This window comes from Protopterus annectens, chromosome 8.part0 (genome assembly GCF_019279795.1).
Source record: "Protopterus annectens isolate FY-2018-M chromosome 8.part0, PAN1.0, whole genome shotgun sequence".
Lineage (NCBI taxonomy): Eukaryota > Metazoa > Chordata > Ceratodontiformes > Protopteridae > Protopterus > Protopterus annectens.
This window is the reverse complement of record NC_056741.1, coordinates 1218167550-1218194564: the sequence shown is the minus strand read 5'-3', so window position 1 is coordinate 1218194564 and position 27015 is coordinate 1218167550. Positions and strand designations below refer to the sequence as shown.

The window sequence follows — 27015 nt, the reverse complement described above, 5'->3', positions numbered from 1 at the left end:
CCTTCAGCTGGAAAAACCTGACAGCATATGCATTCTCACCTCTTCCTTTGATGTACAAAGTCCTACTGAAGATCAAAGAGGATCAGCCAAGGGTAATCCTAATAGCTCCAGACTGGCCGAGACAACATTGGTACCCGCTACTGAGAAGCATGTCTCGGACACACGCGTGGCCTCTACCTCTATGTCCCTTACTACTAACACAGAACAACTACAAGATCCTACATCCAAACTTGAAAACACTACGGCTAGCTGCTTGGAATATTGCATAAGACAGAATAACCCAGATTTATCTCAGAGGGTTAAGGACATTATCCTGGAGGCTCGCAGACCCTCCACAAGGAAAACTTATTCAGCCAAATGGAAAAGATACCTCATGTGGAGTGCAGCAAAGGGGGAAAATGTCTCATTGGCAAACATAGCACACATCCTGGAATACTTAGCAGAACTGTTCCACAATGGCCTGTCCTACTCCTCCATTAAGATTCGTGCATCAGCAATCTCAGCAGAATACAACATGGATCCTCCTGTCTTCTCTCATCCTCTACTCAGACAGTTTTTGAGAGGAATCAGAAACCACCTTTACCTACATGGGATCTCAACTTTGTGCTGGAAAAGCTAACACTTCAGCAACAGCAGATTTACAGTTCTTGTCTTGGAAAACTGCTTTCCTGCTAGCAATTACTTCAGCAAGAAAGGGTATCTGAATTACAGGCATTAATGGCAGTACAGCCCTTCCTTCTTTTCCATCAGGATAGAGTGTGAGAACCAACCCTACCTTTATGCCAAAAGTGGTCTCCAGAGTATCATTGAACCAAGCAATTCATTTACCTACATTCTTCCCCAACCCACAGAACAGGGGGGAAAGACTGCTACATACCTTGGATGTGCACAGACAATTACGCTACTACCTGGACAGAACTAAGACCAACAGAAAAACTGACCAACTTGCAACAGGAATGCAAGGAAAAGCAATTTCAAAACAGACAATCTCAAAATGGATAGGAAATTGCATACGATTTTGCTACTCTTTTCATGGAAAGAGAACTCCTGAAAATATCAGACCTCATTCCACAAGAGCTACAGCCACCACTACAGCTTTCCTAAGAGGTGTGGCTACCAAAGACATTTTAGAAGCTGCTACTCATACATTTGCCAAGCATTATAACCTTCCTTTATACTCAAGATCCCGAGCAGGTTTTGCAACTGCTGTGTTGCAAGGGATCTTGACTACACCATCTTTATCTTAGTGCCTCCTCCCCCAGTTTGGCACTGCAGATGCATCCTTGAAGGACATAGTACAGTTTTGTACCTACCATAAATGTAGATGTCCCATAGGTATGCATCTGCAACCCTCCTTCCCCTCTGTGGTATTCCTAGGGCCTACCCCTCTTTTAGCTAGCTGGGGAAATTCTTATGGTGTATTTGTTTTTGTGTGTATATATATATATATATATATATATATATATATATATATATATATATATATATATATATATTTTTTTTTTTTTTTGCTCTCTACTGTTTGGAATTATTTGCATTTATCCAAATTTAGCCTTCCTAGAGGGCACCTGGCATCTGGGGCAAGAAACACTGAGGAAAATGGCCTGATGCCTTTATACCACAGCGAGGCCAGACCCAGACTTTGGAATCCTGCCTGAGGCAGGACAAACCCATATGTTAGGACTGCAGATGCATACCTATCGGACATCTACATTTATGGTAAGTACAAAACTGTATTTTGTCATATGTCTGCAAACACACTGAGACAGGTGATACAAGACTGCCACACTTAGTCACTTGCTCTTATTTCAGTTCTATAAGCCACCTGACTAGCAGTGTTCCTTTAGTTTAGTATTGGAGAATATTATGTTTACTAGTGGCTCAATTAACCTGCATTTGCTACTTTCAATGAAAACAGTACCAAAAAAGTGAAAAAAATCATTGGGACACTAAACTGAGCAGCAAGTATGTTGTGGTAGATTCCTCTAAAGGTTGCTACACCATACTATTGCTTGTTTTACTCAGGACTTGATCATAGTTAGTCTTGTAAGACTTTTCAGAGTTTAACCAGGCTACTAGATGAACTATTAAAAATAAAAAGCACTTTTCATTCTATGTGACTGAAAAGTACTTAAACCCCATTTAAAAGCAGCCAATGGAAGAGAGTTCAGACATATTTGTTGACGTGGTGAAAAGATAAAAAGCTCAGAAGTCTGCAAGAAGAAAGAAATCTAAAGAGATGGTTGCAGAAACCAGAGCAAAAAAGCAAGGCTTTTGTTGTTCGTCAGAGGAGAGCACCACCAATTTTGATGACTCTCAAAAGGCCAAGGCAACACTGGATGTCCTTCTATTCCATGTTGTAGTATTCAACATATGGGTTTACTCCTATTGCTACCCGAAAGTCTGGCCAGTATACAAAAGTTTTCAGTCACTGTATGGTGCATGGGATGTCTAATGTGGCTAGTGGATTATCGCTGGATCCCCCAGTGTCAGAAACCAATGTCAGGAAAAACCTCTCCGTGTGAGACACTGCAGGTTTCTTTGGAGGTACCTGCAATATCAGAGGCATCCAAGCCAGATTCCTCTACCAGGCTGATGGCCACAGGCTGAGGGTCGGGCGGAAGAGGAGAAGTGGTAGGCCTGATAGTCTTGGCCTTCTTTTTTGGCGGTTCAGCAGATACATCGGCGAAACCCTCCATCCCTAAGGCCATTTGTTTTAATCTTTGATTCTCTAGATATGGGTTAAGCATGTTCAGACAGCTGCACAAGGTTTTGAGCACAAACACCTGACAAATAAATCAGGCCTTATAGTTGTGCGACCGTCCCAAACAAAAGAGACACTGATCGTGGACATCTTTGTGAGGTATCTGACAGCTGCACTTATACTTGTCCTTTCTGGATGACATGAACAGGCATTACCTTAAAGAAAATAACTGAAAGGTTCCCCAATGGGGCACTTACCTGATTTGTTGAAATCCGATGTATGTGAAGGCAGGAGCACCTGACATTCGACTGAGGGCTGGTGCCTGCAGATGTCACTTTTATGGCCCATGTTCCACTAGCCACATCAGACGTCTCAAGCACCATACAGTGACTGAAAACTTTTGTATACTGGCCAAATGTTCGGGTAGCAAGAGGAGTAAACTCATATGTTGAGCACTGCAACATGGAAGAAAAGGGCATCTATGGTTATGGTATGATTTTACATAACTTTTCTTTCTCCCTTCTTGACCCTCAGGGAGGGGAAAATTCCACACACCACCACAGTAAGTAGATGTCTTAAGTCAAGGGATCTGTCTTACACCACTACTGCAGATATTAACTCAGTTTTGCAGTATCTGCCAAGGCGCCTCTAGACAAGAACTTTCCTATTCCAGCATTAAAGTCCATGCATCTACCATATCAGCTTGTCTGAAGTGCTCCACCTATTTTGTCACACTCCCAAGTAAAGCTGTTCCTAAAAAGGGCAATTCACTTGAGACCACCCAGGAAGTAACCCTATTCCTGCCTGGGATCTAAATTGTGCATTACAAAACTTTGTCCCGCTTTGACCCTACTGCCACTGCCTTTCTAAAGATGCTCACCTGGAAGACCACTTTTCTTATGGCTGTCACATCATCTAGGAGAGTTTTAGAGCTACAAGCCGTCACATGTAAAGAACCTTTCACATTTTCACAGAGATAGGGTGATCCACAGGGCAAACCCATCCTTTATTCTTAAGGTGGTATCAGAACTTATCTTAAATCAAGCTGTCCACCTACCAATTTTCTTCCCAAATACACAGAACAAGGCAGAGCAAAGTCCTTCATTCCCTGGTTTTGCACAGGCAGATCAGGTATTATCTAAACAGGCAAAACCCCTTAATAGAGCAAAGCAATTATTGTTGATTTTCACAGAGGGTAAACAGAGCAGGCATGCCTCCAAACAAAACATTTCAAAATGGATAGCAAACTTTGTTACTCACGCCATAGAAAATATCTACTTGGGAGTGGTGGTCATCCTGAAAGCAGACACATGGAACTTTGTGCACACCTTCACAAAACACTATAATCCCAGGCAATGTCTCCAGGGCTAGAACAGGTTTCTGTGCTGCCTTCCTGAAAAAACTTATTCCTTAGGGTCATGCAGATGACCTGCCACCCACCCACCTTTTGGCTTTGGGAGTCCTCCCAAGAATTAGTACAGCAACATTAAATATGAAAAACATAATACAGTTGTGTACCACAACATAATTATAGATCAAGTAGTTCAATGTTGCAGTGCATACTTCCACCCTCCAACTCCTCCATCTGCTGACCAGTTGTCTCCCCCTTGCTGGGTGCAATGGGTAGTGGAGTTTTTTGCAGATGGCCCTATAATCTCCATCATCCCCTCCCTAACCCCACCCCACCCCCACCCCCGTGATCTTCCTCCTTTTCACTCAAATTCAGACATCTGGGGAGGTTGTGGTGTCCTCGAGCATTAGACTGCTTTTTCATGGCTTAGAAAGACCTGAAGATGGCAGTGACAAGATACCCTTCTTATACCCTGATGTCCTGACATCAGACATCGGTTGTCTATGAATGATGCAAAGATTCTGGAAATCAGGCAGGTCACTGGCATCTACATGGCAGGAAGACCCAAGAATTAGTACTTCAGCATTATTAGGGAAAGTGGGACAAAACTGTACTTTCTTCAGTACCTCTCCAAGCATCTTTCTTTTGGTTTAGTGTACATGACAGTGAAGTTGCATCTCTTGACCATTTTCTGCCCATCTCCCTTTAGACCTCTCCCCTTGGCATTCAGCCACCATGTCAGAAAATTTCTATAGGCCATCTTACATCTCAGACCCTGCCACCACTTTTTTTCCCTAGAAGGACATTGGCTCCAACCTGAGACCTTAACTTTGATAGAAAAGCTGACTTCATCACCATGCAACTCTTAATTGCTGTCTTGGAAAACTGCCTTGTTAATTGCAGCCATGTCAGCTAGGACAGTGCTAGAAATTTCAAGCCTTAATATGCAAAGAAGCGCTCTTGAATTTTCACAAAGACAAGGTGACCAAAGAAATATATACCAATGTTCATAGTGTTTCACTGTTGCAGTCATTACACTTGGGTTATCCTGCTGGCAGGCGACCCACAGTCGGCCCGAGTTCCAAAGTCTTGGTCCGGCGTTGGTTGCTGTCGCCTCTTCCCTGACGTCAGTGCTCCAGGGGTATAAAAGTTGCAACCGACGCCATTTTTTTCAGTCTTTCTTGCCGCGCGGTTCCCGAAGCAAAAGCAGTTCGCAAGTGCCAGTCGGCAGACTCCTGAGATTTTCAAAATTGAATTTCAGAACCGAAGTCTTAAATAAAGCTAAGTACCCCGTTGGGGAAACTTTTTCTTGCTCCAGACCGATGTCAGTAAAAGTTAATAATTGTATTTCTTGTGGGAAGCAAATACCTCACAAGGACTTTCACTCTTACTGCATTCCTTGCCTAGGCCCGGACCACGACATTACTAGTTGTCGGTTTTGTGCTAGATTCAATAAACACACTATTAAACATCGGTTTGATTTTGCTTTACATTATTTTGGATGAAGATTTAATTACATAATGCAGTTGGAACAACCGACGACCGGAATGTATAAAAAACGCAAAGAGAAAGAAAAAGACAGGCATCCGAGGTCCAAAACCGATGGAGACTCTTCTAGGCTATTCGCCGGTTCTCAGTGAGGCGCTTTTGCAGCCCCTGACACCCGCTACCTTAGAGCCACAGGCCGTAACCGACAGCCACGTGGAGACACCTAGGCCTGTGGAAACTCAAGGTATTGGGCCTACGGAAACTATGCCCTCAGATGGGTCCGGAGCCACTGAGCAGGCACCGGCTTCTGAGAGTGTTTTCAGACCTTCACAGCTTACAATTAAAGCTACTACAGCAGCAAAGGCAAAGTCAAAAACACCATTAAAGACAAGGAAACAAGTGCAGCATTCTCCAGAACAGTCATCCATGCCAAAGAAACAGATGCTTAAAATGGCCGTAGACCTAATTACTTTAATCAGAGGCTCCCATCCCCCTCCTGACAAAAGGCCTAGGCAAGACACTGATTATGATTCCGCTGATCAGGTTTCCATTTCTTCTGATTCTTCTTCTGACCATGGCTATTCTCTCCCTCCCTATGAGGACTCTGATGCTGAAGAGTCCATTCCTTCAGCCTCACCGCCTGTGGGATTACTCTTTTGGGGAAACCCTGCACACCATGAGGAAGCATTTCCATTGGGAGAGCCAGGATTACTCAGAATCCAAGAAAAGTCTCAGAGATTTCCTTTTATTGCCTCAGCACAGGCCCCTAGCTATCCCCCCTGTGCTTGATATTGTGGATGATGTTTTCTGAATCCAGTCTGTCTCCTGATTCTTTACCCCCTGCACCAGTAAAGCCAGACAGGTACTACAGGGTCCCTGACTCTCATAAATTTCTTTACAAAAACCCCGCTGCAGACCCAGAAGCAATTTCTCAGGGTCCTAAAGGGGTTAAAGCTTCCACTGCCAAAAATCCTGTCCCCTCAGATAGGGATTCCAGAGCTCTGGACAGATGGGGGGAAAAGTTTACACTTCTGCTACTTTAGCTGTAAGAGCTTTAAACCGCCAGTTTCACATGCTTAAATATCAACAGTATCTCATGTCATTGTTAAAGCAGAAAATGGTTACAAATATAGAAAGTCCTGACAGTAAAGAAATGCAGGCTTTATTGCATGCAGTTGAACAAGTGGGAAAGCATACTCTGCAATGTGGTTTTGATTCATTAGAGGCTTCTTGTAGAGCCGCAGTTACAGGCTCAGTTATTCGAAGACATGCTTGGTTGAATGAATAAAGTTTACCTGACCATGTTAAAGTAAAATTATTAGATGCTCCACTACAGCATGATACTTTGGTGTTAAGGCAGAAGAGGTGTTAAAGAAAATGGAGGATAAAGCAAAGTCAATGCAAACTGTGAAAGATTTCTTACAGGTTCAACCACCTAGATTTAGCAGAAACTGGCCTTCAAAAAATGGTCCTTTTCAGTGTCAGACAGGCCACAAAGAGGCAGATACGGACACCCAAGAGGGAGATCTCAGCCCCAAGGCTCCTACAGACCTAAACAATGGGGTGCTTCAGCCTCCAAAGGAGGAGAAGACAAATCACAAACTTATAGGAAACAGTCACAATGACTTCCTTCTGCAAATGCCAAGCTCTTACCAGTAGACAGCACCCCTAGGGGGAAAGCTAGCACTTTTCTCAAAAAATTGGCACATAATCACCCAAGATCAATGGGTGTTGAATATAGTTTCTCAAGGGTACAGGTTCCACTTCCACACACTTCCAAAACCAAAAGGTATGCCATACCTGCCACAAAACCAATGGGCAGAGGCACAAAAACAGATTGCTGCTGTTATGGATATGGGCGCTATTCAAAAAGTTCCACAAGAAGAACAGGGCCAAGGATTTTACTCACTTTTCCTAGTACCCAGAAAAGACAAAGCCTGGAGACCAATACTGGACCTGTCAATCCTAAATACTTTCCTGGATGTTCCAAAATTCAAAATGTTAACACTGCAACAACTTCTGCCCATGCTGGGCAAGGAGGCTTGGCTAGTTACTTTGGATCTCAAGGAGGCATACCTGCACATCCCAATCAGGCAGTCTTGCAGAAGATACCTCAGATTTATAGCAGGCTTTATGCATTACCAATTCTCTGCACTGCCCTTTGGCTTATCTACTACGCCCAGGGTCTTCACAAAATGCCTGGCACCAGTAATTTTGCAGGCAAAAAGGAATTCAAATATGTCCCTACTTGGACGACTGCCTTATTCAAGCAGAGAGCAAGGACATTCTTCTAAAGCACCTGGCATTTGTAAAAAGATTGCTAATTTGCCTAGGGTACACAGTAAACGAAAAGAAATCAAAACTAGTGCCCTCTCAAGAGATAATATTCCTGGGTGCAAGCTTAAATACAACTGCCCAGATGGCTCATCTCACGCCAGACAAGCAAAGGCAACTGACTCATTACTTTCAAATGATGGTAACAAAGACCCAGCTCCCTGCAAGAAAAAGTCTGCAGGCCCTGGGTTTCATGGCATCTTGCATTCTACTAATTCCATATGCCAAACTGCATATGAGGAAACTACAATGGTATCTAAAAAGTGTTTGGAGTCAGCATTGTCGCAGCCTAGAGATGATCATAACCTTGATTCCCTGCCTACAACAGGAGTTTTTGTGGTGGTCCCAGGCCTGTCACCACAACAAGGGACAGCCTTTCACCTTACCCACAGCCAGGCAGACAATAACGGATGCATCGGATTATGCCTGGGGAGCACATATGGCAGGAAAATGTATTCAGGGCATGTGGCCCAAGGAACAAATGCATCTTCACATCAATCAAAAAGAGATGCTAGCTGTACAGAATGCCCTGACAGCCTTCAAGGACCTAATACATCCAGGACAATTAATAAAGACGGACAATACCACAGTTATGTGGTACATAAACAAGCAAGGGGGCACACATTCCTACCCCCTATGCAGACAAGCCATGACTTTGTGGAACACAGCACTGACCTACCAGGTACATCTGCAAACACAATTCCTGCCAGGAACAAAAAATACACTGGCAGACGAACTAAGCAGAAATCTCATGGACCCTCACGAATGGAAGCTAAATCCACAAATGTTCAACATGATAACAAGGGAATGGGGACACCCAGACATAGATCTTTTTGCCTCCCCTCACAATTACCAAATACAGAAATTTTGCACAAGGACTTATCACACTCAAGCATGGAAAGTGGATGCTCTATCTTTCAGCTGGAAAAACCTGACAGTCTATGCCTTCCCTCCAATGCCTCTTCTCACCAAGGTGCTTCTAAAAGTCAGACGAGAGGCCAAAAATTATCCTGATTGCACCAGACTGGCCACGCCAGCACTGGTACCCAATCCTAATGATTTTGTCCCAAGGCCCACCTTGGCCTCTACCTCAAATCCCTCATCTTCTGACACCGCAAAACAATCAGATTATGCACAGTCAACTCAGAACCTTAAACCTGGTAGCATGGCAGATAATGTAGCCACTCAGACTGCACCTCTCTCTAAAGCTGTTATCGATGTAAGTCAGGAGACCCAGCACTAGGAAAATATTATGCAGAAAATGGAAGAGATTCTGTGCTTGGAACCAGGCACAAGGGCTTGACCCACGGGTCCATAATATGCCTCAGATTTTGCAATACCTGACTGAGATGTTGGACAAAGGCCTATCTTTCTCATCTATTAAAATCCATGCCTCTGCCTTTTCAGCTCATTACAAAACGGATCCTATTTTTTCACATCCTCTACTACGACAGTACCTCAGAGGGGCAAAGAATATAAGACCCCCTAGGAGTGCACCAGTACCTACTTGGGACCTCAATTTTGTTTTAGAAAAACTAACCATGCCTCCATTTGAACCAGCCAGCACAGCTGATCTAAAATTCTTGTCATGGAAAACTGCTCTGCTCCTAGCAATAACTTCAGCAAGAAGAGTCTCAGAGTTACAGGCTTTGATGGCTGTGGAACCTTTCCTCATTTTTCACCAGGACAGGGTTTCTCTAAGGACGAACCCAACATTCATGCCAAAAGTGGTCTCCAATGTGGCCTTAAACCAAAACCATTCATTTGCCTACTTTCTACCCAAATCCCCAGAATAAAAGGGAAAGACTTCTGCACGCTTTGGATATACACGGGCAGCTACGTTTTTACTTGGACAAAGCAAAAGCTTTCAGAAAAACTGAGCAACTGTTTGTAGCATATGCTGCAGGATCACAAGGAAAACATATTACAAAGCAGACAATCTCCAAATGGATAGGACACTGCATCCGCTTCTGTTATGCACAACATGGCAAATCTATGCCTAAGGGCATTAGGCGTCCTTCTACCAGAGCAGCAGCCACTTCAGCAGCTTTCCTCAGAGGGGTACCAACCAAAGACATATTAGAAGCTGCAACCTGGAGTTCAGTGCACACTTTTACCAAGCACTACCACCTACCTCTCTACTCCAAATCCAGAGCAGGCTTTGCCACTGCAGTTCTGCAGGGCTTGTTAGCCTCGCCAAATCCAATCTAGACCCAGCCACCCAACCTCAGCTTTGGGATTCTACCCAAGTGTAATGACTGCAACAGTGAAACACGATGAGCATAGTACAGTTGTGTACCTACCATAAATGTAGATGTTTGAGTGTATTCACTGTTGCAGTCCTGGTTACCCACCCACCATCCCGCTCTTTGCTGGGTCTATTCTGTACTTCTCAACTCTATACAACCTATATGGTGTATTTGCTTTTAGAAGGAGGAAATGTTTATAGTAATATATGCATGGTTGTTTGGCATATTTTTATCTTTTCAGCCTTCATATCTGGGGGCACCTGACATCTGGGGCAAGAAAAACTGAAGAAAATGGCGTCGGTTGCAACTTTTATACCCCTTGCGCACTGACGTCCGGGAAGAGGCGACAGCAACCGATGCCGGACCAAGACTTTGGAACTCGGGCAGACTGCCAGCAGGATAACCCAAGTGTAATGACTGCAACAGTGAATACACTCGAACATCTACATTTATGGTAGGTACACAACTGTACTTTCTTTCCCAATGTTCATCGTGTTACACTGCTGCAGTCATCACACTTGGGTTATCTGCCGTCAGAAAAAGTTAATAACTGCATTTCTTGTGGGAAGCAAATACCTCGTAAGGATTTTCATTCTTATTGCATTCCTTGCCTAGGCCCAAACCACAATGTCACAGGTTGTCGGTTTTGTGCTAGGTTTAACAAACGAACTGTTAAGCGTCGGTTTGATTTCGCCCAACATTATTTTGGTAGAAAGTTTAATTACACCATGCCGTCGGAGCAACCGACAACCGGGATGCATAAAAAGCGCAAAGATAAGGACAGGCAGCCGAGACCCAAACCAGACACCGAGGCCTCTGCTAGGCCAGTCGCCGGTTCTCCGGTTTTCAGTGAGGCACCTACGCAGCCCCTGACGACCGCTGATTTAGAACCCCAGGCTGCATCCGACTCCCAAGCGGAGATTGCTGGGCCTCTAGATCCTTTATCTTTAGGCCCTTCCGATTCCATTGCTGAAGGGGATACCGGTGTAGTTGAAAGGCCTTCAGTTGCTGAAGGTGTCTTCAGACCGACTACACTTACTATTAAATCCTATGCAAAGCTGAAAACTCCTTTAAAAGTAAAGAAGCCTGTACAGCAGTCTCCAGTACAAGGCCCCATGCCTAAGAAACAGATGCTTAAGATGGCTGAAGACGTAATTACCCTAATCAGGGGTTCTCATCCCCCTCCTGACAAAAGGCCTAGGCAGGAGGAGGAGTACGCTTCGTCTGACCAGGTTTCCATTTCCTCAGACTCTTCTGAGGAACAGGAATACTCTATTCCCCCTTATGAAGACTGTGATGCTGAAGAGTCTATTCCTTCAGCTTCTCCCCCAGAAGACTATTCTTTTGGGGAAACTTTACATACCATGAGGGAACATTTCCACTGGGAAGGCCAGGATTACTCTGATTCTAAGAAAGGGCTCCGAGAGTTTCTTTTACTACCCCAGCACAGACCCCTTGCTATTCCACCTGTGTTAGACATTATGGATGATGTTTATTCAGAATCTAGCCTTAACCCAGATTCATTACCTCCTGCACCAGCCAAACCAGACAGATACTACAGAGTCCCTGACTCACACACTTTCCTATATAAAAGCCCTGTAGCTGACCCAGAAACCATTTCCCAGGGTCCCAAAGGGGTTAAGGCCTCTGTTGCTAAAAAATCCTGTACCCTCTGAAACGGATTCTAGAGCACTAGACAGATGGGGAAAGAAAGTATATACCTCAGCTACTCTAGCTATGAGGGCCTTAAATTGCCAGATGTCCTTCATGGATGCATCCAGGCAGCCCCTCTTGTCGGCCGGATTCCAAAATTGGCCTGAAATTTTTTGCCTACTTCTGTGGTTTCTAGTGATTTATCTGACACGGCAGCCAAAAAAAAAAAAGTCCCTGCTAAGGCCCCCCACACACACCCTCACCCTTCTAGCTCTGCTTACTCTGGCAGAGGATTTGATTTGATTTTAATTAGGGATCCCAATCACACCAGACAGGCCTCTCAGCCTCCAGAAAAGCCACCCCAGCAGGAGTGCTCTTATTATTCTTCGGAGGACTCAGACACTACAGACCAGCCAGAGGCTCCTTGTCCACTTATATGAGACTCCGATGTTGATGATTCCATCCCATCTGTCTGGCCCTTAGCTATACCTCCAGTTTGCCCTGTGTTTTTGATTGTTTTAATGAATGCATTTTTGCACTGCACCTGATTCTCCCCCCCCACCCCCAAACCAGACAGAACCAGACAGATTTCACAAACACTCATCACCACTCACCACCTTTACAAGGCCCCACAGACCCTCCTCCACTATCTCCAGGGCTAAGGCAGTAGCCTCCTCCTCAAAAAAAACCCTCTGGAAAAGTTACACCTCTGCCACTCTCTCAGCTAGAGAGTTTATGCTTGAAGTTGACTAAACTTTCTCTCTCTGAAAGAACTTTAGATAAGAATATGTTTTAGAAATGGTGAATAACATACAGCAGGTTAGTAACCATTTCTGTACAAACAGTTAAGGATTTCAGCAGGTTCAGCCCCCTGCTTTTAGCAGAGGTATAGACTCTCTAGAGGCAGAAACCAATCCAGAGGAAGTGCCTACAATTTTCATTGGCACTATATCACAACAAAACAAAAGACAAGTTTTAAAACCATAGAGGCAGGCTACAGGTTTTCCTTCCACTTACCACCAGTAAAGGAATGCCAGGGCCACTTTACCTCCAAAAAAAAACAGAAGCTCTAAACCAGGTAACTCCAGCTAACCAACATGAGAGCTGTGCCTGGCATCAAATTTAAAAAGTCAAGGCTGATCCCATCCCAGACAAGAAAAACAACTTCCTCAACTTACTTTGGCATTAACAAAAGCAGAACAAACTAAGAAGAAAAAAAATACTGCAGGCCTTGGGATTCATGGCATCATGCATAATCCTGATTCTCATGCCCAGACTGCATATGAGAAAGCTACAGTGGTACCTAAAAACTTATGGTCTCAACACAGACACAGCGTACAACTAGCTATCCAAATTCAAGCCTTTCCTTAAGGCCATTTATTGATAAGATTGATGCCTTTGATGTTAACTCAGAACAAATACAACATCCTGCATCCAAACCTAAAAACCTATGCAGAAAATGGAAAAGGTTTGCTACTTGGAGTGCTGAAAGAGGAAAAGATGTGTCAAACATAGACATTGCTAACATCCGGTCTGTCCTATTCTCCATCAAGATACATGCATCAGCTATTTTCTGCAGAATACAGCTTGATCCACCTGTCTTCTTCCACACTCACTCAGACAATTCTCTCTCAGAGGAAGAGAGAATAAAACCTCCTAGGAAACCACCATTGCCAGCATGGGACTTAATTTTTTTTGAACTAAAAATTGACACACCACCAAACCAGCAGGAACAGACAGGATCTTCAACAACACCTATCAAAAAAAAAACTCCTTCTTTCTGGCAATTACTTCAGCAAGAAGGGTTTCAGAACCCAGGCCTTAATGGCAGTACAACCCTTCCTGATTTTCCATCAAGATAGAGTCTCCATGAGAACTAATCCTACATTTATGCAACAGAAAACTGACCAGCTGTTAGTGGCCTATGCACCAGGAAGGAAAAGGAAAAAATTTCCAAACAAACACAATCTCCAAATGGAGGAAAAATTGCATAAGATTCTGTGCTCCTACCATGGAAAACCAATGCCACAGAACATAAGACCTCATTCAACAAGAGCGTATATATGTACATACATGCTTATTTTTATTTTTTTCTACCCTTGTCTGCATACATGGGCATTTATCCAAATTTTAGCCTTCCAAAGAGGCAACTGGCATCTGGGGGCAGAAACAACTGGAAAAATGGCGCGGCTGATGCCTTTATACTTTCACATGCTGAAATATCAACAATATTTGATGTCTCAATTAAAACAAAAAATGCTCACACATACAGAGCAGCCCAATTACAAGGAAATGCAAGATTTGTTGCATGCAGCAGAACAAGTGGGAAAGCATACTTCGCAATGTGGATTTGATTCATTGGAAGCTCCATGTAGAGCAGCAGTAACAGGGTCTATTATTCGTAGGCATGCTTGGTTAAAAGAACAAACTTTACCTGATCATGTTAAAGCAAAGTTATTGGATGCACCTTTACAGCAGGAAGTTTTATTTGGTGTGAAAGCAGAAGTGGTTTTAAAGAAAATGGAGGATAAGGCAAAATCTATGCAGACGGTCAAGGATTTTTTACAGGTTCAACCCCCTCGTTTCAGCAGAAATTGGCCAACCAAGAACTGGTCCTTTCCAACTTCTGACAGACCACAGAGGGGCAAATACAGACACCCTAAGTGCAGAGATCAGCCACAAGGCTCTTACAAGCCTCGGCAATGGGGTGCCACAACCCAGAAAGGAGGAGAAGACAGGTCAGAAACTTTCAGAAGACAATCGCAATGACTTATCCCTCAGACTGCCAAGCAAATCCCTCTTGGCAGCTCCCTTGGGAGCAAAACTTGTACTTTTTGCAGGCAATTGGCATATCATCACAAAAGACAAATGGGTCCTAAATATTGTATCTCAAGGATACAGGTTCTACTTTCACACTTTACCAAGGATAAAAGGAATGCCAAACCTGCCACCAAATCAATGGGCAGAGGCTCAAAGTCAGATTATAGCTCTCATGGACATGAGAGCCATTCAACAGGTTCCTACACAGGAGCAAGGACAAGGATTTTACTCAAGACTCTTTCTGGTTCCCAGAAAGGACAAAGCCTGGAGACCAATTCTGGACCTTTCCATTAGAAGCACATACCTGGAAGTACGCAAATTCAAGATGCTCACACTACAGCAACTTCTTCCCATGCTGGGCAAGAAGGCTTGGCTAGTAACGTTGGACCTCAAGGAGGCATACCTGCATGTCCCTATTGGACAAAATTGCAGAAGATACCTCCGATTTATAGCAGGTTCAACTCATTACCAGTTCTCTGCACTGCCCTTTGGCTTATCTACTGCACCCAGGGTCTTCACAAAATGCCTGGCACCAGTAATTGCATACTGCAGACAGAGGAATTCAAATATATCCATACCTGGATGACTGTTTTATTCAAGCAGAAAGCAAGGACATTCTTTTAAAACATATGGCGTTTGTAAAAAACCTACTAAGTTGCCTAGGGTACACAGTAAATGAAAAGAAGTCAAAACTAGTGCCCTCACAACAGAGAATATTCCTGGGTGCCAGCTTAAATACAACGGCCCAGATGGCTTACCTCACGCCAGACAAGCAAGGACAACTGACTCGCTACAAAATGATGGCAACAACCCAACTCCCTGCAAGAAAAATTCTGCAGGCCTTGGGATTCATGGCATCTTGCATACTACTAATACCATATGCCAAACTGCACATGAGGAAATTACAATGGTACCTGAAAAGCGTATGGACTCAACACAGCCACAGCTTGGAAACAGTAATACCACTCATTCCGTGCCTTCCACATAAATTTCTATGGTGGACTCAGGCATGTCACCTCAACAAGGGTCAGCCTTTCACCCTACCCACAGCCAGGCAAACAAAAACAGATGCATCAGATTACGCCTGGGGAGCACACATGGCAGGACAGTGTATTCAGGGCAAATGGTCTGCAGATCAAATGCATCTCCACATCAATCAAAAAGAGATGCTAGCTGTACAAAATGCCCTAACAGCTTTCAAGGACCACCTACATCCAGGACAACAACTAATAAAGACTGACAACACCACAGTGATGTGGTACATAAACAAACAAGGGGGCGCGCATTCCTACCCCCTATGCAGGCAAGCAATGACCTTGTGGAACACAGCACTGACCTACCAAGTTCAACTACAAGCACAATTCCTGCCAGGAAAGAAAAATACATTGGCAGACGAACTAAGCAGAAATATCATGGATCCTCGGGAGTGGAAACTAGATCCACAAGTATTCACAATGATAACTCAAAAATGGGGGACCCCAGACATAGATCTGTTTGCCTCCCCCCAAAACCACCAACTATGGAAATTTTGCACAAGGACATACCACACACAAGCTTGGAAAGTGGATGCCCTCTCATTCAGTTGGAAAACATTAACAGTGTATGCCTTCCCTCCACTGCCTCTTCTGGCAAAGGTGCTGCTAAAAGCCAGATTAGAGAGGCCACAAATGATGCTCATTGCTCCAGACTGGCCATGCCAACACTGGTATCCAATATTAAGGAACATGGCTCAAGGCCCACCATGGATTTTACCTCAAATTCCTCACCTGCTGACTCAGCAAAACAATCAGATTATACACAGCCAGCTCAAAACTTTAAATCTGGCTGCATGGCAGATTACCTAAACAACCAGTCAACACTTCTCTCTAAAGCTGTTATGGATGTCATTCTGGAGGCCAGGAGACCCAGCACCAGGAAAGCCTACTCAGACAAATGGAAAAGATTCAGCGCCTGGAACCAGGCTAAAGGCCAAAATCCTCCTGTCCCAAATATTTCTCAAATTCTGCAATATTTAACTGAGATGTTGCACAAAGGCCTTTCCTTTTCATCTATTAAGATCAACGCTTCAGCTATTTCAGCTCATTACAACACAGATCCTCCTATATTTTCACATCCATTACTAAGACAGTACCTCAGAGGGGCTAAGAACATAAGACCGCCCCGGAGAGCACCAACACCAACTTGGGACCTCAATTTTGTTTTGGAAAAACTTACACTACCGCCCTTCGAACCAGCTTTTCCAGCTGATTTACATTTTTTATCATGGAAAACTGCCCTGCTGCTAGCAATAGCTTCAGCACGAAGAGTCTCAGAGCTACAAGCCCTAATGGCAGTGGAGCCTTTCATCATTTTTCATCAAGACAGAGTCTGCTTACAAACTAACCCTTCCTTTATGCCAAAGGTGGTATCCACTGTGGCTCTAAACCAAACCATTCACTTGCCCACCTTTTATCCAAACCCCCAGAATAAAGGGGAATGACTCCTACACTCTGTGGACATTCACAGGCAATTACGTTTCTACTTGGATAAAACAAATGCTTTCAGAAAATCTGATCAGCTCTTTATATCCTATGCTGCAGGATCACAAGGAAAGGCTATCTCAAAACAGACCATTTCAAAATGGATAGGACATTGTATCCATTTCTGCTACACACACCATGGAAAACCTGTACCTGGTAACATTAGGCCACATTCCACCAGGGCTACAGCAACATCAGCAGCCTTCCTCAGAGGGGTGCCAACCAAGGATATTTTGGAGGCTGCAACTTGGAGTTCAGTGCACACCTTCACCAAGCACTACCACTTACCTCTTTACTCAAAAACCAGAGCTGGCTTTGCCACTGCAGTTCTGCATGGCCTACTAGCGTCTCCAAACCCTGTTTAGTACCAGCAGCCCAGACTTACCTTTGGGATTCAACCCAAGTGTGATGACTGCAGCAGTGTAACACAATGAACATAGTACAGATTTGTACCTACCATAAATGTAGATGTTAGTGTTCACACTGCTGCCGTCCAGGTTACCCACCCACCATCCCCTCTTCTTACCTGGGTTTTTAATCTAGATCTCCCTTTTTGTAGAGTCTGTATGATGTATTTCTATATGGTGTATTTGCTTACAGCTGTAGCTATTGTTTTTTACTTATGTAATTTACTTAGGATTATGTAGTGCCTTCCTAATTGGGGGCACCTGACATCTGGGGCAAGAAAAACTGAAGAAAATGGCATCTGCTGCCTCTTTTTATACCCCTGTCGCACTGACGTCAGGGAAGAAGCGACCGCAATTGATGCCGGACCAAGTCTTTGGTACTCAGGCTGGCTGCGGGACCGCCTGACGGCAGATAACCCAAGAGTGATGACTGCAGCAGTGTGAACACTCGAACATCTACGTTTATGGTAGGTACAAAACTGTACTTTTTCATTGCAGCAATGACCCTGAACCAAGCTGTCCAGTCTGCAGTCTTCTTCCTGCATCTTAACACAGAGGGAAAGAGCTTTGCATATATTGGATTCTCACAGGCAACTGAGATCATCTGAACAGAACTATGACCTTTAGAAAGACTGACAGCTGTTTGTAATAGCTGCTGAGAGCAAGATGCCTCATGTTTAAGCAGACCATTTCTTAATGGGTGGCTCATTGCATTATCTTTCCACACAAACCTTCTGGCAGACATCTACAAGGGATGGTAAGCACAAACACTTCTACAACCACAGCTACCACTACCTCCTTTCTGCAAGGGGTAGATGCAAAGGCCGTTTCATTAGTAGTCACATGAATTTCAGCCCCTACTTGTAATAAACAGTATGGATTTGGACCTCTATGGCTAGAGCTAGGTTTTCACCTGCCATATTGAAGGGCGTGCTGCTCTCCTCCTCAATGACCTGGTCCAACCACTTTTTCTCTTTAAAGGCTAAGCTTTGGCAGATTTCCCTGAAGCTGTGACCACAGGAGTGATCGTCATGAAAAACGTGGTGCGGTTGTGTTAGCCAACTTATAATAGTAGTAGATGTTTGAGTGCTGTAGCAGTCCAGGTACCCTCCTTCCATCCTGTCTTCTTGAGATCCTAGGGCTGTGGTAAGTACCCATATCACACACACACACACACACACACACACACACACACAGTCCCTTGTCTTCCTTTTCTTATATTTTTTCTTGGTTAGGTCCCTCGAGCTAGTTCTCTCCTGATCGCCAGTCAGGATCTCTGAGAAGTTTCTGTCTGTGCAACATTTTACAACTAGAATGATACTGACCTGTGGGTTGGCAAAAAAGTCAAAGATGGCATGGATGGACACCCTGTTTACATCAAGTTTGAGATGTCTGTCTAGAGGGAAAGGGTGCTCTGCTTTAAATGTCTGTCCAGATGTCTTATTTCAACCTGTGGTAGAATTTCCTAAAGTTATGACTACAAGAGTAATCATATTCACCCGTCATCTTTTTGGTTACATTGCAACACAGCTGTACTTAACTATGTCAGATCTGTACTTAACTATGTCAGATTATTCCTAGTGCCCAGAAAATGGGAGTGTTTGGCATTTGGCTTACAGTTTCACAAAAAAAGTCAGTTGTTCCCACGGTTGTGTGCCTGTGGAAGTTAGAATGTTTAAGTAAAGGGATGTTGGGGTGCATTAGGGTTTGCTGACCTATATATTTCAGCCCGTAGGGACCTCAGATTCTTTTTCAAGTTTGAGGCAGGGGGCTACTATTACCAGTTTCTTTTTGCCCTTGCTTTGCTGCTTCTCCCAGGGAATTTACAGTGGCTTCTCTAGTAATTACATATTGCAGAACCAATGACTTGGCTGCTCCCTAACTAGAAGACTCCTGACTCAGATAGTCCCAGAATGAAGTGGAGAGAGCCCTGCAAATTACAGTGGAGTGTTTCAGACTTTAAGATTTTTCTTCGGTCTTCCCAAATGAAATGTCCAAGATGATTTTCCTGGGAACTCTGTATGAGTCAGCTGACTAGAAGACCTTCAGCAGGGCATGCTGTGGGAGTTCCTAGCTGAATGCTTCCAAGTCATGGATACTGTCTCTGTCCTGCCCTGCCCTGCATCAAGCAAGAGTTGGACTGGTGGTTCAAACATGTTAGATAAAGCATTCCTGTTTCTTTCAAAGAGGTCTTTCCCCACCATACTCTTGACAGCAGATGCTTTAGATTGTTGCTTGACTTGGAGAGCTCATTCAAAGGACCAAGCTCCAGGAAAAGTGGTGCCGCTCTAAAGAAAAGCGTATTAATATACAATCAGTGATGGCTGTGATCCTAGCACTCAAGGCATTTCAGCCTGTCTGTTGTTGTTACCTGTTATGACTTGTAATATTATTTTCTTCCATCATGTAGTTTTTGTTGTAGTCAGACTATACTGCTTACAGTCTTGTTCTTAAAAGCCCAGAATAAAAGTGAAAGTGGTCTACACTCCTTGGAACAGAGCCAAACACATGAGGGCTTCTGATCAGCTATGTATCTTTGCACCCGAAAGAGAGAGAACTGGTTTCCAAACCATCTTTAAAATATCGGCTTATGGAAGAGCATTGTTGCATCTTGTATGCAAGAGGCAGAGTAACCACTGGTGCTTTCCTAAGGGGAGTGAGTACCCAGGACATCCTGGAGGTAGATGTCTGGTTCAAAGTCCATACATTTTCCAGCCATTACAAGTTTGATATTTTGTGCAGCCCATGTCAACTGCCACTTCCCATATATTGAGTTTTGGGAATTGTCAGTAGTCAGTCCTACTGCATCAGTGATCCGTACTATGAACATTGCATAATTGTATAAAAACTTGGTGTAATAGTAGAAGTTCTTTAGGCTTTTGCACGTCCTGGGTGTTCTCCAAATGGGATGTGTGAGAGAGAGGATTTTCCCCCAAATAGGACCATGCCCAGGATCTAAGCAACCAGCGTTTAAGCAAACTATAGCCAAATATGTAATATTGCATTACATTACATTCTTTTACTCCTACCATGATAGAAGTCTCAAAGGGTACATTAGATTTCCATTACAACCATAGCCTTCCTCGGCGTACACTATCGGGCTGTCTTTGAAGCAGCTATGTGCATCTTCATGCACACCTTTTCCATACAGTAATGGTTGGATATGGTCCAGGTTCACCGCTACCATTTTGCAGAGTATCCTGCAGCATGCCCCAAGTACAAGGCTCCTACTTCCCTTCTAATCATTAAGTTATGTGAATCTTCTGAAGAATAGGGATTACTGCAGCAGTGATTCATACAGTGAAAGTTGTACAGTTGTGTTAGGGAGATTACTGTAATAGTAAGTGTAATCGTTGTTGCAGTCAGGTTTCACGATTTTTCTTCTAGTTACTTTCCTTCCCTGAGGCATTTGAGGGCAGCTGCAGATTTCTCTTCCCCCTCCATATACAGCATCAATGTAAGGGACCTCTAATTTCCTTAGGTGAGATTGGCAAGGTTTGGGTTCTTGGAGGATCTTCATGGACTGGAGGTTGGTAAAGGTTGTCATGGCTTATCCTGCTGCAGCCAGGTAGTACTGTAGTTCCAGGGGTGAGTTTGTTACCATATGGACAAGAAAGAATGAAAGTGTGGATGGACATAAGCTTATACAGGGAACATGTTAATGTGCTGGAATGGTGTGCCTCCAGCCAAGGGGGATGTGTACAGAGATGTGATAATCAGGCTGAACGTTTGGGCCTTCTGCAGGAGAAATCCCAGAAGTAAGAATGACTGCAGCAGTGATCAGGTTCCTAACATGCTTGTATTTTCTGTGGAAAGTGGATCGAAACAGTCTCTTGTTAGGGTTGCTTCTATTTCCTCTGACAGTGACTCAGCAGCTAATGACAAGATCTCCTTGGATTTTGTTTCAGCAAGTCATTTCAGTTGTCTGTGTAAGATGGCTTTTCTTAAAAAGAAAGATAATCTGCACTTCAGTCTGAAAGAAAAACGGCAGTGTATAGAGCCTTAAGTTTCCCTAAACAACTTTTTTGGATAACCTGCAAACCATTCGACAGCACACAGTCCAGTGTTGTATCAGCAAACAAAGGGCAACAGTTTTGCCCAGCTTTGAAGCATTTTTTTGATCTAAGACTGAGCCATTCAGCAGTGTACAGCAGTATTTCCAACAGGCTTATTAATCAGCTAGCAGACACAACTTTTGCATACAAATAGAAACTGGACCCATAGACACTTCAGGAACTGTATAAAGGGAGCATTACAGAAGTGTGTGTCACAAGTGTCAGCAAATGACTGTAAACGTTTTGCTTCCTGCTTCCTCAGAGATTGTTTAAAGAGCAAGTGCATTGTCACTCCCATTCACTAAAACTATTGTTTGTGCTTTTTTTCTATTCGTATTCAGAAATACTTCTCAGACTAAAGGAAGACAGAATTGTTCTAATCCCGCAGGTTTTAGCCAAGACATTTGTGGTTTTCTGTTTATGCTAGTTATTTTTCTTCTACAGGACTTGCATTCACAGTGATCTTTAGTGATGCAGAAACAGGGCAGAGTTCTGTATTGCAGTTTCAAATCACCAAATTTAACTGAATCCCAGCTTGGAAGATAGACCAGTAATTCCTTTTCCAAACAGGTGTTAAATATCCTATAGGAAGTCAGAACATGTGTTGCAAAGAAAACTTATCTCTTGAAGTGGAAGAGATTGTCTCTTGGATGGCCACAAAGGAACTAGACCCTTTGAGTTGTCCAGATAGATTTTGGACTACATGACCCATGTGTTTGAATCAAACAGCAAATTTTAATCCATGATAACTGCCTTTTGCTGTTTGAGTATGAGATCTCCGCCACCCTCAATAGGCAACATAAATCCCTATGTTAAGGTGTTTCTGAATGGTGCCCTACATTTAAGACCCTTGTGACGACATGCCTGTCCTGCATGGGATTTGAATTTGTTCATGGAAAAGCTGAATGTACTGCTTTGTCAGCTGATACAGCAAATTCACCTGCTAGCACAATTCCTGCCAGGCTCCCTAAACTCTCTGGCAGACAACTTAAACAGAAACCTGCTAGACCCACATGAGTGGCAGCTAGACCACAGAACCTTCAACCTTGTAACCCAGAAATGGGGCACCCCGAAGGTGGACCTCTTTGCCTCCCACAACAATCACCAGCTCAGCAAATTCTGCACCAGGGAACCTCACAGCAAGGCCTGGAAAGTGAATGCTCTATCCTTCCAATGGGTAAACTTCTTGATCTATGCATTTCCCCCCCCTACCACTAATGTCAATGGTACTGCTCAAAATAAGGGAGGAAAAACCTAGGGCAATCTTGATTGCCCCAGACTGGCCACACTAGCACTGGTACCCACTGCTGCGCAGCCTGTCACCCCTGCCACCATGGTACCTACCTCAGATCCCAACACTCCTGACCCAGAAGAGTGGAGAATTCATGCATCCACAATTGCATACCCTGAACCTGGCAGCCTGGCTTATTCCCTGACCTCTCCTGCAGCTGCCAGCCTAAGCAAACAAGTCCTGGATGTTATGAGTGAGGCCAGACGCCCCAGCACTAGAAAATCCTTATGCTGACAAGTGTAAAAGGTTTTGCACCTGGATCCATGCTAAATGAGCTGAAACATCACAGTCCTTCCTACCTCTCATCCTGGATTACTTAGCAGACCTACTACACAGGGGGCCTATCTTTCTCTTCTATTAAAATTCATGCCTCTGCCATCTCTGCTCATTACAGCACAGAGCCACCTGTCTTCTCACACCCTGTCATCAAACAGTTCCTTAGAGGGGCTAACAATTTAAGGCCACCCAGAAAAACTCCTATTCCAGCTTGGGACTTTAACTTTGTGTTGGAAAAACTCACCGTACCCCCTTTGAGCCTGCAGCTTCAGCAGAGTTAAAATTCCTCTCTTGGAAAACAGCCTTGCTTCTGGCCATCACTTCAGCTAGAAGAGTTTCAGAGCTACAATCACTCTTGGCTGTTTTCCATGCTGACAGGGTCTCCATCAGGACTAACCCAACTTTCATGCCTGAAGTGGTGTTCATTGTGGCTCAGAGACAATCAATTTATTTGCCCACCTTTTTCCCTAACCCACAAAACAAGGGGGAACGAACTCTGCATTCTCTACATGTGCATAGACAGCTTAGTTTCTACCAGAGTAGGACTAAATCTTTTAGGAAAACTGACCAATTGCTAGTCAGCTGTGCAGCAGGGGCGCAAAGGGCAAGGCTGTATCCAAACAAACAATCCAAATGGATAGCACACTGCATCCATTTCTGCTACAAACACCGCGGGAAACCTCCCCCTAAGGGGGTCAGAACGTATTCCACCAGAGCAACTTCTACCTCTGCAACTTTTCTCAGAGGGGTCCCACCTGGGACATCCTGGAGGCTGCAACATGGACTTCTGTTCATACCTTCTCTTCAAGCATTACCACCTGCCTATCTTCTCCAAATCCAGGGCAGGCTTTGCAACCGCAGTCTTGCAGGGCATCCTTGTCATCCCCCAGTCTTCTTGACTGCCTCCACCCTTTTCTTCAGCTTTGGAAATCAACCCAAGTGTGATGACTGCAACAGTGAAACACAAAGAACATAGTACAGTTGTGTACACTTACCATAAATGTAGATGTTCGAGTGTATTCACTGTTGCAGTCCTGGTTTCCCACTCTCCATCCCCCTTATCTCTCTCTTTCTCTTTCTCTCTCTCTCTCTCCCTCACTCCTTACAGGGAATTTTTGGTATTTACTTTCTACTGGTGGTGTTCTTCCACCTTAACCTAGCTCCCTATTTGGTGGCTTCTGACAGTTGGGGCAAGAAAAACTGATGTAATGGTGTCGACTACTTTTATACCACTGACGACCTGATGTCAGTCCTGGAGTGACAGCAACCAACGCAGAAAAACTAAGCCTCTGGTATTTGGGCCGACTGAGGGCTAGGATAACCCTAGTGTGATGACTGCAACAGTGAATACACACTAACATCTACATTTATGGTAAGTGTGCACAACTGTACTTTTTGGATGCTATTGCTTGAATCTGTTTGGCTTATTAATTTGTACTTGTTTACTAGATATGCATTTTCTCTGAGAAGCTTCATACTCAAAGAACCAATTAAAGTACATGACCGGTTAGGTTCTGTAAGGAGGTCTGTTAGTCTGCCACACAGCTGCACTTTGTCTTGGTTTGCTGGAACTGTGCTTACCAGTAGTAGGAAACTTAACTGTGATGGGCTTAGAAGTTAGGCTTGTGCTTTCCTAATGTGAACTGAGTTGTCACTGCATATGTTTACACAGCAGTCTGACCACTGAAGCTTCTGAGGGAAAAAAGGACGGTCCCTTTATAAATCAGCTGGTATTGTAAGAACTCGTCTTTTAAACGTTTGAGGAAGCCGTCTTCAGTGGTAATAACCCCTTTGTTTAAGACTGTCCCTCAAACCATTAGCCTGCGGTTGGAATTCCCTGTAAAGTCAGAAGTGTGTATGTATGTTTGAGCTGTGTATATATAAATATTTGAATGCATTGTTGCTTTTGGTTTTTGTTTTATTTTACATGTGCTCTTAGTGAATGTTCAGGACTGTCAGGTGCAGGTGCTGTGCTGTCACTCACCCATAGGTCCAGTCTTTGAGATGTAAGGATGTGCCAGCAAGATATATTCACTAATTCCCCACCTCAACATCCAACTGAGCATTGAAGTTAAGATGAAAAAAGTAGCCATAATGGGCATGTCAAGAGGGAGAGGATATCCCATTCACCCACTGAAAAGGGGGCTACCAGTCAAATTGGTGAAAACGTACGTGTTTTTTTATTCCTACAAAACTGCTGTGTGGTGTTTTAGGCAGACTGAAAGCTATGAAGAAGCCAAGTCATTGATTACCAGAGCTTCATAGATAAAATGTTTAAATATGTTCTGTGTTTCAGGTTATTTGTACAGTCACGGTCATCTGACACGAGCCATTTGCTGCAGAATGTCAAAAAATGGGGGAACATTCAGTGGACTACTTCCCAAACACTTCAGAGTCAACCACCCTCAGGTATATTGAACAATGTACTTCTTAAATAGTTGCAACATCTTGGGTTCAATGTAATACAACTTGCTATAGGTTTCGATGGACCAAAATCCATTTTGTGTTATGGAAGCTTTGTTTTCTCAGGCTGTTAAAAAGATAGACTGTTGATTACTGTACATGCATAGGTGCGTGTGTGGTGACTCATTTTCCTGACTATTAGCAGTCAAGTGAAATACCCCTGTGGAGGCAGCGATGCGGGCACCCGGGGAGGAGCTGCAGTGTTACAGATCTTTTGTCTCAAAAAGTGCAGCTCTTTTGCTAGGGAGGCCCCTTTAGCGCCAAGGAGCATGTGGTGATGTCCAGTTGGGTCAGGCCTAGGCTGCTAGGAGGAAGCCCACCTTACTGGGACGCGAGACCGAAGCCCTGACGAGGAAACAGTTGAAAAAACAGTGGAAGCAAAGTTGTAACCTCCAGATGTAAGATAGCCTTGTGGGTTAGTGGTTCCTCTGTGGGCCAGTGGTCAGTCGCCGGTGCTACAGAAATCTCAGCAAAAATCTCAGTAAAACGTCCACCCCTGGTGTTTGGGTGGGCAAGGCCAATGGTACAGGCAAAACCAGGCTAAATCAACACGTAGACGAAGACAATGCAGACTACTTTTAGCAGTCTGAAACTTCAACTGGATTGAAAAAACGTTAAGGATTCAGCTCATTTAACACTTGTAAAGCATTTTTTTTGCGGGGGAACTACCACCTGCACCCAGTATACTGTCTTGCATAACTGCTAACTCCATGGTTATACAGCTGTTTATCTCTCACAGAAACACAGACATTGGTCAGATGCAAACTGTACTAGCAGCAGTTTCTACTGTGAAACAGCAGTCAAGTTTCTCTAGAGCTATAGAACAATTTTTTTTCTCATTAGCAGTTAACAGTAACTGTGCTCAATCTTTTTATCAGTGTTGAAGTATGTTAACAGCTATTGCTGTTGCAGAGTGCTGCATACTTGAGATTGCAAGCTTTTTCTGAAGTAGCGCTAATGTTTAGTCATTGTAATGTGTAGAGCTGAACCATCTTATGCTATGACCTTATGAACTGGAGAATACCTTTTGTCTCGAAGTTTGCAGCTGTAGGGCCACAAAAATGCCTTTCCGTGATATAAAAGTGAGCACTTTCCCATGTCTGTTCTGCTATTTTCCACACAGCAATTGTAATACGTTCTAGTGACATTTTCACTTAGTTGTAGTCTACAGACTTTTTTTCTGATCCATATACCTCTACTAAAGACATGATTCAGTCATGGTCATCCCTTTTCACTCGCCTAGTTTTTCAGGACTCTGGTAAACAACAGGGTGTTACAGCAAGTCTCAAAATAAAATGAAATTGAAGGCAATGTTTACTGTTTTCTGTTTACAAAAGAAACAAGAAATAATCATATATTAGGAGGTCCCAGGTCCAGGACAATTTTTACTTTGAGCTCAGCCTAG

The 27015-nt window shown here is 43.8% G+C and overlaps 1 protein-coding gene across 1 annotated transcript in view; it reads left to right on the top strand.

The window, feature by feature from the left end:
• The window catches only part of ADAR (adenosine deaminase RNA specific), a gene marked incomplete in the record, with an annotated part of 1768745 nt that overhangs the window by 1497145 nt on the left and 244585 nt on the right, over positions 1 to 27015 (top strand). The window contains 1 exon segment of the mRNA XM_044079403.1: positions 25444 to 25556. Coding sequence (XP_043935338.1) covers positions 25444 to 25556 — 113 coding nt within the window.